Genomic DNA, 13,668 nt, shown 5'->3' with positions numbered 1-13,668 from the left:
GGGAGCTTGCCACCAGCCGTCGCCGCCGCTCCACTCGTCCTCCCACTGCCACGAGCCTCCGCGGCCGAGCCGCCGCGCTGCGCCCCGATGCCGCCAACCGCCGCTCCCCTCGTCCTCCCGCCACCGCTGCCAACAGAGAAAGAGAAAATAGGAGGAGAGTCACATGTGGGCCTTACTTTATTTTTTTAATTTATTTGATGACTGGGAGGCCACATAGGCGCTACGTCAGCGAAACTGTCCTCCAAAACCACCGAGGGAGTCATATTGCACCGGTTTTAAGAGTTAAGGGGTCGAGATATCTGGTTTTGTGGTTAGGGTTATGGATTAGATTTCGATCACTTTTGAGGGTCACAAAGTGAACTTATTCTTTGGTTGACTCGTTAGCTCATCCAGGCCCGTATAGTTTGCATGGGCTCATTGGTCCAACTGGGCCGCATGTGGGCTACAACTCGGCAGGGGTAAATATGTCAAATCATGGCCTTTAGGGTTTCATACCCCCCCCCCCCCCCCCCCTCCGGCTTCCCATCTATATAAGCCGCCTGATGTCATAGGAGCTCCCCGAGCCGCCGTCTTCCGCCAGCGTCCGCCGATCCTCTTCTAGCTTCTATCGCTATATTCAGATCTTTGGTGGTTTCTTTTCTTTTGTTCTCAATCCATCTTCCTCTTTTCTTTTACTTTTTGATGCGATGCCTGGAGTTGTGCATTAGGCGATGATGATTTGCTCTTTATACCATCAAACTCTGAATCAATCATACCTCGTGTTGATTGCACAAAGATTTCGTGAGTCTAATGCCATCTTAGAGCGTTCTCATATTGATCTATCGTTTTTGTTTGAATTTTCTTTTCACTTGCTGTGCTTTATTTTTTGCAAGGCAATAAATTAGAGTCTCTGATGCGCTCATTTCAATAGCGTTGTCAGCGCTGTACGTTGCCGAAACGAATCGGGCAAAGATTCTGGCACTCGCCATCTCATATATGGCTTGTTGCATTCAACTTGTCCATACAGTTCCCTCTTATCAATGTTTTCTCGGTTGTTTTTTTAGAAGGTTATTTTCTCTCGGTTGTTCTAATGGATGTTCAGTCGAGATATGTTTTCTGAGTTAGTATTTTAACTTTCGGATTTTAAGTCGAAAGCGTTGATTGGTAATACGGTCTTCTATTAACTGAATCACTTTTTAACGAAAGGCAGATCAATCTGAGGAAGTTCTTCTCCTTCAACTTTTATCAACGACTCCTCGCGCTGTTGGCAGATCAATCTGAGGAAGTTCTTCTCCTTCAGGATAACTTGTTATCAACGACTCCTCGCTGTTGGCAGATAATGAAACTCGAACGTCAACGATACCTCACTGTTTTGTTTTATGGGTGGGGCTATACTGCCTGTATTGGGCCGGCCATCTTCTCGGCTTATTTACCCGTTTGAAGAGCTGTTGATTGAAGCTGTGAGCCTGTGACTGGACGCGACCATTGTGAACGGCAATTAGCGACATTAACCTAACATAACTATCCGAGGATTATAACGATGCAAATCTTAACAACAATCTCCTTTGCTAAGGCAATAAATTAGAGTCTCTGATGCGTTCTTTTCAATAGCGTTGTCTGCGAGAGGAATTGGGCAAAGATTCAGGCACTCGCCATCTCATATGTGGCTTTTGCATTCAACTTTCCATACAATTATTTTCTTTAGTCGAGAGTAAGACATGATTTCCTTTGGCGATTAGTTTCCTATGGAATTGTATTAGAGCAGGTATAATAGCAGGCTACAAAACTTCTATAAACATAGAAGCATGGACTTAAAAACGTAATGTGTGTATGACGGATGGAACTATATATTAATAGAATAGTAAGCAATGTTGTATGAATTGGTTATTGCATTGGCTATAGATGATTTAGAGCTATTAATGGGCTATACTATTAAACTTGCTCTTAGTTTCTTACGGGAGAAATTTTATTAATTATGCTTGATGCTTGATTGGAAGTATAATTTTCTACCAATCGAATAACTTTTTATAAACCCCCATAAAAGGCAGATCAATCTGAGCAAGATTTTGGTCTATCAGGATAAATAAACTTTTCATGCTCTCAGTCCAGATAAATGACTGGATGGGCATCTTCTGGGCTCATTTTTAACGTCAACAATACCACACTGTAGGCTTGGCGGCACACTGAACTGCACTTCGCCATCTTCTGGGCTTTTATCTGTTTTCTGAGATCAGTTTGACTGTTGATTGGACGCGATCATTGTTAATACTTCCTCCATCCCAAAATAAAGCTATTTTTGAGGTTGGCACGAGTAGGTGAGAATGATTGGAGGAAGTATGTGCTTGGGTTGAAAATAGAAAGTAGGAAAGAAGAATGGTTGTGATTTGTTGAGAGGAGGAGGTATGTGAAGAAATAGCTTTATTTTGGGACAAGACACTGTGCTAGAAATAGCTATATTTTGGGACAGAGGGAGAGGGAGTAGCGTTTAGTGCAGATTTTAATGATTTAAAAGCTATGTTCTTCCTCAATTTTCCCACTTACCTCTTTTGTTTTTTCCCCGCATGATTTTTAAACTGTTAAACGGTGTGTTTTTTTAAAAGAAAGTTCTATACAAAAGTTGTTTTAAAAAATTATATTAATTTATTTTTTAAAAAATAGTTAATACTAAATTAATTATTTAATAATGTAGGCTTTATTTTCATGCCGGGGAAGGGGTTACCAACTACTACTCCCGAAGGAAGCCATAGAGGTGTGTGTAGATCAATTGATTGTTGTGGTGGAATTAATCCACCTAAGTAAATTCTAGATTTAGCTTATAACAATGAGACACGTACCTTATCAATTTTAATATATGCTAATATAGCCTTTTCGAATATACTCATAAAGATGGGTGTGTTGTTTGTACAGAGTTTCTTAAAAGAAGATTTTAATGATTACTCGTGAATACCTGATCTTGACAACAACAAAACAACATCATGGGAATTGACAAGAATACTTGAAAAATATCATGAGATTCTCTATATTCCACTTATTTTCCTATTGACTATACCAGATTATTTACAATCTACAATATCAAATGTCCACCTTTCGACAAAAAATCAATATTTTCCTATTTGAGCCGAAAACTTAGCAATCGACCTATCCGAAGAAAAATTTGCAGCAAAATCATTTACTTTCGCCCAAATTTCTCCCTGTATAATGACCGCGAAAAATTCGCGCAAATCGCAATAATAACGTCTATATAGTTACGCTGTTTGGCACGCCCCGGCAGGTGATGCCCGGTCCGGACGACGGCGCCATCAGCTCGTACGGCAGCACGCCGGCGCCGCAACGGTTGCGCCGGGAGGGGTCGGCATTGCGCCGCTCGATCTCCTCCTCGGCGCGGCGCACGTCGGCCGCGAACTCCCGCGCGGCCGCCAGCGCCGCCGGGTCGGCCGTCCACGCCTCGTCGGGGCGCTCCCCGAGGTACTCCTCGTCGGCGGAGTGCGTGGACAGCGTGTCGATGACGGTCATGAACGTCGTGGTCTGCGTCAGGCTGGGCAGCGCCGAGAGGAAGAAGCGGTGCGGGTCGGCGACGAGGTGCGCGTACTCCGGGTCGCCCTCGGCGGGCACCAGGCGGCGCATCAGCGGCGGGCGGTTCGGGATGTAGCCACCGAGCGGGTACTGCCCGAAGTTGAGCGCCGCGTGCTGCGCCGAGCAGAGCCACACCAGGGTGGTGAGCAGGGAGGCCAGGTCGCCGGGCGTCGAGAGGCGCGGCCACCACGGCGCGCCGCGCTTGTCCGCGTGCCCGCTCTGCACGGCCTCGGCGTACCACGACTGCAGCTCGTAGTCCGCCTGCACGGCCTCGTCGCTCGGGTAGTAGGCCGCCACGTACGCCTCGCACCACCGCGAGATCGCCGACCAGAGGAGCAGCCCGTCGGCGGCGTACGGGTAGTCCTCGATGAGCAGCCGTAGCCCGTGCGGCTGGCTCGGGTCCTCCACGGCCATGCCTCTACACGACACAACCAAACACCAAACAAATTTAGCCACCGCCGTTGCACTCGCACCGCATTGTGGTCACTGCAAGAACGCAAACATTTCAACGTGTACCTTCGGATGAGGTCGGCGGGGAGGCCCTCCTGGTCCAGCCGCCATAGCTCCCGGTAGGCGAAGGCGCTCATCTCCATGCAGACGTTGCCGGGTGTGAAGCCCGACTCGATGACGCCGTCGCCATTGATGAGGATCTGCCGCGCCAGCGCGTTGATCTTGAGCGTGTACCGCATGTGCGGCTTGAGCAGCTTGAAGATGGGGTGCATCGCGCTCATCTGCCGGTGCGCCGCGATGATGAACGGCTCCATGCACGCGTGCGTCCTCAACCTGAGTACACGAAAGGCTCAATTCGTCTGCTCCCATTTCTGAATTCTGATGCGATGCTAATTGAATTCTGCGTCGAGAGGATTTTAGCACTTACCAGTGGTTGATGAGCTGGTGAACGCCGGCGTCGTTGGAGCAGACGTGTGCCTTGGCGAGCTGCCACAGCCAGTTGCTGGTGGCGTCGGCCGGCGGCGTGAACACCCGCTTGGCGCGCTTGCAGCCGTCTGTCATCGGCGGCAGACACAGCTCGATGGCGATCGGCTTCAGCGTGCCGGCGGCCGTCAGGAAGAAGACCGCGCGCGTGCCGTACGCCTTCCGGCCGTCCTGGGCGTTGATCCTGTCCAGGAACGGGAGGAAGATGTCGTGATAATCCAGCATGTACAGCCTGCTCCCCTCCACCGCCTCCTGCACCGACATGCCGTCGAGGTGCCCGATGATGTGCTCCTCCGTGATCGCCGACTCCGGCGGGCCGTACACGGCCGGGTCGAGCTTGCTCACCGGCGGGAACGCCTGTGCGCGCAAAGAGTAAAAATAAAAAAAAACGGCGACCACCAATCAGCTCCACTGTGTTGCACATGGACAGCAACAGCTAATACTACAAACTCGTGCGAGCTCTGCTTTGGAAGTTGCAGAGTTTTGCCGTGTTGGTCGTGAGCGCGACGGCTTACCTGGAGACGCTCGATGTTGACGGGGTTGATGCCGGCAAGCGCCTGCCTCGCGAACTCGTCGTCACGCAGCCACGCGAACTTGTCCTCTGCAACACGCCAAGAAAACAAACAAAAATTCAACGACAGCGTCAGTACAAACAATGCCGTGCAAATCCGTATCCGTATCGTATCGTATCAACCGTATCGTCGCCATGGGGGAGGCATGGACGAGCACCCAATGACCGAGAGAGTGGCGGTACGTGGCTTACTCTTGATGATGTCGGGGGTGTCGTAGCGGAGGAGGCCCTCGCTGTTCTCCTGGATCTTGCGGACGAAGGGGATCTTCTGGAAGAGCTGGTCGTGGAGCGCCTGCTTGAGGCGGAGGCCCTCCTTGAAGAGGTTGTCGACGTCGTGGAAGCCGGCGAAGTCGCGGATGTCCGGCGAGACGGAGGAGACGAGCAGCGGCATGAAGTTGTGGAGCAGCGCCTTGATCGCGCCCTCCGACAGCATCTCGTTCTTGCCCTCCTCGAACTCCTCGTCCCGCGACACGTAGATGGGCTCCGGGTACTCCACCCTGCTCTCCGCGCTCGCGTCTGCGGCACAAAGTAATGGCGGCGTCAACGTCAGCGATCGAGTGGTTCGGATACGGAAAGCGACGCGTCGGGGGGAGGAGAGGACGGCTCCATCTCCCCATTCCCGCCATGTCGGGGAGGCCATCGTTGCTGTCGCTGAATTTATGGCACGATGGCGCCGCGACTGTGGTGGTGGTGGTGGTGGTGGTGGGAAGTGTTTGTTGACTTGCCTGTGGCGGTGCTGGGACGGCCGGTGCGCATCCGCCGCGGGTACGGCATCTGCTCGCCGCCGAGGACGGGGCGGGCGGAGGCGACGCCCTTGTCCGGGTTGCCCAGGTCGTTGTACACGTCGTAGTCGTACACCCGGTCGGTGATCCTCCGCTCGCCGGTGCCGTCGCCGCGGAGGTCGGCGAGCTCCCGGAGCCGGAGCTCCCTCAGCCCCGGCGGCGTCTCCGACGGCAGGTACGGCCGGTTGCTGAAGAACACGCGCCGGTCGCGGCTCACGCGCGTGGGCTGCACCCACGAGTTGCAGGTGAAGTGCGCCGGGCCGGTCGGGAACCCCTCGACGACGATGCTCTCGATGTAGAACTCCCGCTGGTGGCGGTTGAGCACGGTCACCGCGCCCGGCTCGCCGAACCCGGCGTCGACGGCGAACTCCGCCGTGTACACCACGCGCTCCGCCTTGACGTCCTTCTTGTCGAACCACCCCACCAGCGCCGACGGCTTGCTCTTCTTTGGCGTCCCCTTCCCTGCAAAACCCCAAACCAAAAGATACACTCACGATCAATGCGTGCATCACATGATCAATTCCGATCGATAATAGCCTGATTAATTTCGATCGATGCCTCGTACTACTGCCACCACATGCATGTGAGAGAGAAAAAATAATGGCAACTTGCAGAGAAAAGAAATGGATCAAAATTAAATCAACAGACAGGTGCTTGATGGCCCATTTGGACAGAGGACGACTCGAGGACAAACGCCACAGGTCAAGATGGAACAGCTGGAATATTCGCCGCTGCAGCTTCTTCCATGAAGCCGATGAAGCAGCGCGAGCGAATGGGAAAGCGAGGGGGAGAAGAAAGAGAAGAGAAGAAAAAAGCGAGGGGGCAAGAGGGGGAAGCGAATTTCGCGAGAACAATTCAAAGATGCAACGCGAGGGGCATGGAATTCTAAAAACCGATGGAGAAAAAAAGGTATGGTACTATGTTGGAAGAAGAAGCTTCGTGCCACCTGCGCCGCCGCCGCCGCGGTGAAGGCGGCGGCGGAGGAGGATGTGTGGGGGTGGAAGAGAGAGAGGGAGAGAGAGAGAGCTTACTTGGGTCGGTCTCCGTGCTGACGAGCTCGAGGAGGACGCTGCGGCCGACCCTGTCGGCGAGGGCGTCGAGCTGCTCGGCGAAGCGGTCCTTGGCGTCCTCCTTGCGCCTCCGCCGCACGGTCATCACGGCCCTGGCCGCCACGCTCTGCGGGTGCGCCTCCGGCCGCCCCGCCCCGCGCTGCTGCTCCACCGGCGCCGGCGCCACCACCACCCGCTCCACCAGCGCGCCCACCGGCGCCGTCGACCTCGCCGTCCTCCTACTACTCGCCCCCTTCCCCATCCCCCTGCTCCCCGCCGCCTCCATGCTCGCGAAACACATCCCCGCCCCTCCCCTCATCGCCGCCGCCGATCCCCCTCCCCACGAGCACGACGACATCCTCCTCCCCAGCAATTCCAACGACGCCATAGAAATCCCCTACGCTACAGGTCAATCCGAATACTCGAACACACGACACTCGCGATGTGAAAAGAGAAACTATTTCTTGATGATGAGAGACTACTACTACTATATCTTTTCTCTCTCCCTCCCTCTCTCTTCTCTTCTACCTTTCTGCGCGAGTGGGGGAAGCGCGCAATATATAGGGCTCGATCCCTCGCGTGGCGAGAGGACGAGACGAGAAGACGAGTAGCCCGAGCGGCACAGGCAGGAGTAGCAACTAGCAACAGTGGAGTAACCGAGAACAGAACAAAAGACGGGGGAGACAAGCGCACACGTGTTCCATACACAGAACCGTTCGCGCTCGTTGATCTGACCGAACCGAACGGTAGAAATAAAAGAAAGCCGCGGCTTCGACGCAGGTGAGCGTTGCGCCGAGCGGTGTGGTGAACGGGGTGGTGTGTTGATCGGGACAGCGACGTGTGTGCGGCACCCCGGTACACTTGAACGAAAAACCGGAGAGGAGAGGAGAGGAGAGGGGGGGGGGGGGGGGGGGGGGGGGGGGGAGAGCTGAGGAGCGCACTGATGATGAGTAATGACGGCGACGCAGCCAACGGCGGGGGGGCCATCGCCGGGTAGTTAGCGGCAGGGGACCCAGGGCATTTTTTTGGGGTGGGGCGCCCAGATCGTGGTGACGGCCTAGGATCAGAGACGAGACCCCTGATTAGCTGTTGGTGTGTGGGGGTGGATTCTAGATGTTTCGTCTGTATACTTTTTTTTCCTTCCAAATTCGATATAAATAGTTGTAAATAAATATTAAAAAAATATAACAATATTGAGTATTGTGATATCTATATATCCACTAGAAATCAAGTTCAAATTCGACTTACACATTTAGAAACAAAGGACCTGTTTACTTTGCTGTCAAAAAAACCTTACTAAATTTTGGTAAATGCTAAAATTTTGGTAACTTGCCAAAATTTTGGCAGGATTTCTTATATAGTTACCAAAATTTGGCAGCAAACTAAATGTAGCTACTTTTTTGGCGACTTTACTAAAATTTGGTAAGGTTGAAAATGGCACCAAAGTGAACAGGCCCAAAATTGACAAATTTAGATGTGAATGGTACGCTATTATTCATACGCTGAATTTGTCTTTTCTATATCTTTGACGTGTGATTGAGTTTGAACCAAAGATTTTATGAAGCTGTATAGATATGATGTGTGAATATTTTCATTATTTTTATAGAATTTTCCATAACCGTCTACATGGTTTTTAAGCAAATGAGAAAACATCCCCTTAGGAGAATGAAAATAGTTTCCCGTTGGTGTGTGGTCAGAAAAAAAATATTTCATCCAGATTGAGGAGGTGGTTGTCTGATTGATAACGTATCGGCTGGTGAGAGGAAGCACAATGCGATTGGAATTTTAAAGAGTATGATTGTTTTAAGGGTTAATTAGATCCATGCCAAAAAAAAATATTGGTTTCAAAATATGCCACTAGTATTCACCTATTTGGAACCGTGCCATTATAATTTTACACATATTCAAAATATGCCACTACTTACCCTTTGGATACATTTACATAAAAAAAATTGGACCAAACTGCCCTCTTTCCCCTTCTTCCTTCTTCATTTTTTCCATTTCTCCTTCCTCCTCCCCTCCACGACATTAAAGACCAACGATAGTTCCATGACGATGGCGACAAGGGTGACGACGGCGATGGACATGGCCACCACAAATCGCTGCCTCCTCCCTCTCCAACACTCCTTTGCCCGAGACGTCTGTGTCTCCCTCCACCTCGCACCGCCATCGGCCTCCTCCTGCGCGGAGCTCCACATGAACGACGATGTCACAGTGGGGCCCTCAGTCCTCGCCGCCAACAACGTCTTCCTCCAAATGCCCCAACATTGCGGCTCCTTCCCCTAGTCCCTCTCCATGGTTAGCAAGGCGAAAACAAGGAAAAGGGTGCCTGGCACCTGATGGAGATGGCGACGACGGTGTCCCAGATCCAGCCGCCTCTCCTCACTGTGAGCAGGCCTGGTCAGTGGCTATGACCAAGGAAAGAGCGGCAAAGAGTGGTCACTTCTCTCCGGCGAGCTCCTTCACCTCCCTTCCTCCCTCACCACACCACCATCGCCTCCTCTGGTCCAACAGTTGTCTCGTCAACCTCGTCGCCGATGACCACCTCGACACCCTACATAGTGAGGAAGGCCTTCGTGAAGAGCCTCGGTGGACCTGCGTGGTTTTGTCTGGTGCTCCGAACTTCCTGTACGAACGCGTATGGGTCGACCCAGTTGGGGAACAGCGGGGAGGCGTCACCAGCGACAAGATTTGGGTTTGAGAAGAGCATGAGCATAGAAAGAGAAGAGGATGAGGGAAGAGAGAAATAGAAGATGATGACATTTTTGTCTAATACATGCAAAATACGTATCTTAATGGTACCACTGATATTACAAACAAGTAGCAATGACATTGTTAAAAATACGTAAATTGTAATGACATATTATAAAAGTGGCAAATTTTAAATCGTACGTATCTAATTAAAACGGGCCTTGAAGCAGGTTACTTTGCTATTGTGAGGAAGACATACGCATGCACATATCACTATGGTTTTGTGGACATCAAAACTTCACAAGTAGGTACTCCGTGAGCATGTTCTATTTAAAAAAGACACAAAGCTCAAATAAACGGAATCTGATGATAAATTCTTAATCTTATCTAAAACATTTTAGTAAATATTTCAGAGGAAGCATAATGGGTTTGAAACCTAGTGAAGAGTCATCTATGAATGTGAATCCCCATGTTCTTTTTCCAATTAAGAGGTTATATGTTAACTACAAGTATAAGTGGATGAGAGAGAAGAGGAGAGAGAAGCGGACTATATATCTAGTCAGCCGCAACACGGAATTAAAATAATGTGCGTATATATGAGAGGTGAGCCAAGTATTGATGGTGTAATATATATTTATGTAAAACTATATTATAGATAGGCTAACTATATTAGAGTTGTGTAGATGATGTGTTAAACTTTAGAACTAGAAATATTAGTAACCTTGCTCTAAGCAAAATTTTAAGTAATATAGATGTTTCAACAAGATGATCAAGGTAAAGAAAGGGGAATTATATTCTTCACTGCACTACAGATTGTTGATTTTTTTTCTTTTGCAATTCTCTAGATAAATATCTAGCTATTGAGAAAAAAAAAACTTGTGCTGTAAAACCACATGCACGGACAAAATTTAATCCAAAGTGCATATTGTGGTCCGTTCTTTTCTAATTAAAATATAAATTTTACCTTAATTTTCGTTGATACGTTTTTCGAACTGCTAAACAATATGTTTTGTGTAAAAACATTCTATATAAAAATTGCTTTAAATTACTAAATAAATTTATTTTCGAGTTTTTAATGATTAAAACTTAATTAATCATGTGTCAATGGCTTTCTCATGTTGTGTGCCTGCACTTAATCTTCATTTGTATAGCAATGCGATTTTATGCTTTAGTGATCGACGGATTAGTGGAATTTGTAGGCCTGTTAAAGGAAAGAAAGTTGCATCTCACTTCCAATTTGGCATGACCACATTGTGCATTTCTTATATACTTGGAAAAGGTCTATTGATCAGTTTAGTATCTCTTTTCCTCAAAATTTCCTGAATGTTCTAAGCTTCAACCTTCAAGATATACCTTTTACTATCTGTCTTGATTTCCAAATTAAGTAAATCCAGTACTATATCCATCCCAATCAAACACAATGAATGCGTTTGCACAACCTTTTGGGCATATCACTACTAGATCACCACCCAAAAAACAACTGCCATTAATTCTTTCTTTAAGTTAGATACACGGACCACTGTGACAAATAGCGTATGCATTAATCATGATTTTTATCTGTACAACATGGATGGCGATAGAGATTACTCGAATTGGTACGCTCATCAGGGACTTTTTTTTTTTTCCTAACGGGATAGGTAAGTTGTCTGTCATCAGTGTGGACTCGGTATATGCGGTTGGGCATCCACAATTGTTCATAGTTAGCTGGCTAAAACCTCAAAAGAACATGTACGACCTGCATGTTTCTTGCAAAAGGAAAAATATCTTTACGTAATTTATGGCGATGGATCAAATGCTAGCCATCTATCTATCTATATATTATCTATCTATCTATCTATCTATCTATTATATACTAAAAGTCCATTAAACTTCCTACAAACGCTCTCAAGCCGTCACGTGGGACTCCTAAAAACGCTCCTAGATCGCCACATGATATTTTAATATATAAGAAACATCTAGCCCTCGATTTTCACTTAAACAGGTGAGTCTAATATTTTAGACCATTAAATTTGATTAGATTAAAAAAAAAGTTAGTCCTCCCCCTCATCTCACAGCACGTACGTACGCCTCCCTCATCTCGACCGATTGAACGCAGGTAATATACATGCCCCACCTTTTTTTTACTCCCCCATCCCCCGTTCAAACTTTTTTATTTAATTTTATCTAGAATACCCTACAATATATTTATTTCACCTCATTTTTATGCCATTGACATTTGAGCGTATATTTGATCATTTATTTTATATAAAAATTGTATAGTTATAATAGGTAATTCTGAGAATAAAAATAAAACATTCAATCCTTGATTTTAGATCTATAAAAAAACCTTCCAGACCAAAAAGAATATCCTATATACGTATAAATATATAGTACTATTCACATGAAGAAAGCCAAAAAGTACTCTATTATTCACCGAATAATTTTTTTACTACGTGAGATGTAAATTAGCAGGTCCACCATTAGATTAGATTAAAAAAAAGTTAGTCCCTCTCTCTCATCTCACCCGCGTGCATGTACGTGCACCTGCTTCATCCCGTTTGTACCCAAGGAAAGGTACGTACCCACCTTTCTTTCACTCCCCCATTTAACCTTTTTTACCCTACAACCTCTACTTTTTTATGCTATTGACACTATTTGGGTGTATATTTGATCATTCATCTTCGTATAAAAATTATGTAATTATAATAGGAAATTCTACAAATTCCGATCTTCGATTTTTAGTTATTTTATAGCATTAGATCAATCTATTAAAAAATAATTCCTCCCAAAAAAATATTCCACGTACATATAAATAAAAAAAAGCCAAAAAAAAATATCCGGTGTACATACGTTACCCTCCTTTAAAAAACTGCATGGATTTTAAAGAAAATGAATGGCCTAGATTAGAAGGCAACTAACATCTAAACTTCCTACAAATGCTCTCAAGTCATCACGTGGAACTCATAAGGGCATGTATAATGTAAATGCTCTAAAAATGCTCCTAATTAAGTTGTCACATGGCGTTATAATAAATTAGAAAAATTCTATTAATTTTTCATTAAATCGGTGAATACATTAATTTTAACCATTACATGAGATAGAAAATCAATATTCATATTAACTATATTTAAAGTTGTAAAAATACTCTAATAAATTAGAAAAAAAATTCTAGAAAATGTGAGAAAAAAATAAAATATCTAGCCATCAATTTTTATTTAAATTGATGGATCCGTTATCTCAGACCATTAGATTAAATCCTATTAATAATCTCTCTCATAATCTCCCTTAGCGCACCGACAAGAGAAAGGCACGTACGTACTACTTATAAAAAAGCCGAATATATATATATATATATATATATATAGACACACACACACACACACACACACACACACACACACACACACACACACACACACACAATTGTAACGTATATTTAAAAAGATAAAGTGGAAAAAGACATAGAAATATAAATTACATATATCATTAAAAACGTACATTTTCTTCCTTCTCTTCTCCGTGTATAGACAAAATTGTAATTATTATTAGTGATAATAAATTTTAAGAAATTATAACTTTATAAACATAGATTATATATATTATCATATATATATATATGTCTAAATTAGCTCCACAATGTTTGAAAAATAAATTGTATAAAACTATATTATTTTACCCTTTATATTAAAAATATAATATTTTTTAGTACCTATTATATCAAACCATTATTTTATATCAAAATTTTAAAAATACGTTGTTCAATATAAATGTTACGTAATTATATTCTGTACCAGTACGATGTATATTAACTAATTTTTTACATTAATTAATGAACCTAATATTTATAATAATTTTTAATAAAAATATTTTGATGTCGGTTTTCATTTAAACTGATGTACCTATTAACTAGACATATTAAGATCTATTAACAAGACTGTCATATCTATCTTTTGTGAAAAAAAAATTCTAAAGACCTCACACGTGTGCACATTTACCTTCTTCATGCATGACGAAGCATCATACCTGAGGTAGCTGAGGTGTTTCGAAGAAAACAATCAAATATGTGAAAAAGAAAAAGAATAGCTTCAATCAATTGCTGATATTTTGCACT

General features: G+C 45.7%; 1 protein-coding gene across 1 annotated transcript; it reads right to left on the bottom strand.

The window, feature by feature from the left end:
• Positions 1–2,976: 2,976 nt before the first annotated feature.
• On the bottom strand, positions 2,977–7,596 carry LOC127771945 (putative lipoxygenase 5). Its single transcript, XM_052297899.1, has 7 exons — positions 6,870–7,596; positions 5,782–6,300; positions 5,249–5,572; positions 5,001–5,086; positions 4,430–4,842; positions 4,069–4,335; positions 2,977–3,970 (listed from the first exon to the last, which is right to left on the bottom strand). The coding sequence occupies exons 1-7, from the start codon at positions 7,273–7,275 to the stop codon at positions 3,217–3,219; spliced, it is 2,769 nt and encodes a 922-aa protein (XP_052153859.1). The 5' UTR covers positions 7,276–7,596; the 3' UTR covers positions 2,977–3,216.
• Positions 7,597–13,668: the final 6,072 nt, after the last annotated feature.

The sequence above is a fragment of the Oryza glaberrima genome, chromosome 4, assembly GCF_000147395.1.
Source record: "Oryza glaberrima chromosome 4, OglaRS2, whole genome shotgun sequence".
Taxonomy (NCBI): domain Eukaryota; kingdom Viridiplantae; phylum Streptophyta; class Magnoliopsida; order Poales; family Poaceae; genus Oryza; species Oryza glaberrima.
The sequence above is the reverse complement of the archived record's forward strand: the minus strand, read 5'-3'. Positions and strand labels throughout refer to the sequence as shown.

Coding starts and splice junctions, on each gene's coding strand:
- LOC127771945 (XM_052297899.1), bottom strand. CDS start 7,275: ATGGCGTCGTTGGAATTGCTGGGGAGGAGGATGTCGTCGTGCTCGTGG. Junction 4,843..5,000: donor TCAACATCGAGCGTCTCCAG/GTAAGCCGTCGC, acceptor TTGCGCGCACAG/GCGTTCCCGCCGGTGAGCAA. Junction 4,336..4,429: donor CACCAGCTCATCAACCACTG/GTAAGTGCTAAA, acceptor TCGTGTACTCAG/GTTGAGGACGCACGCGTGCA.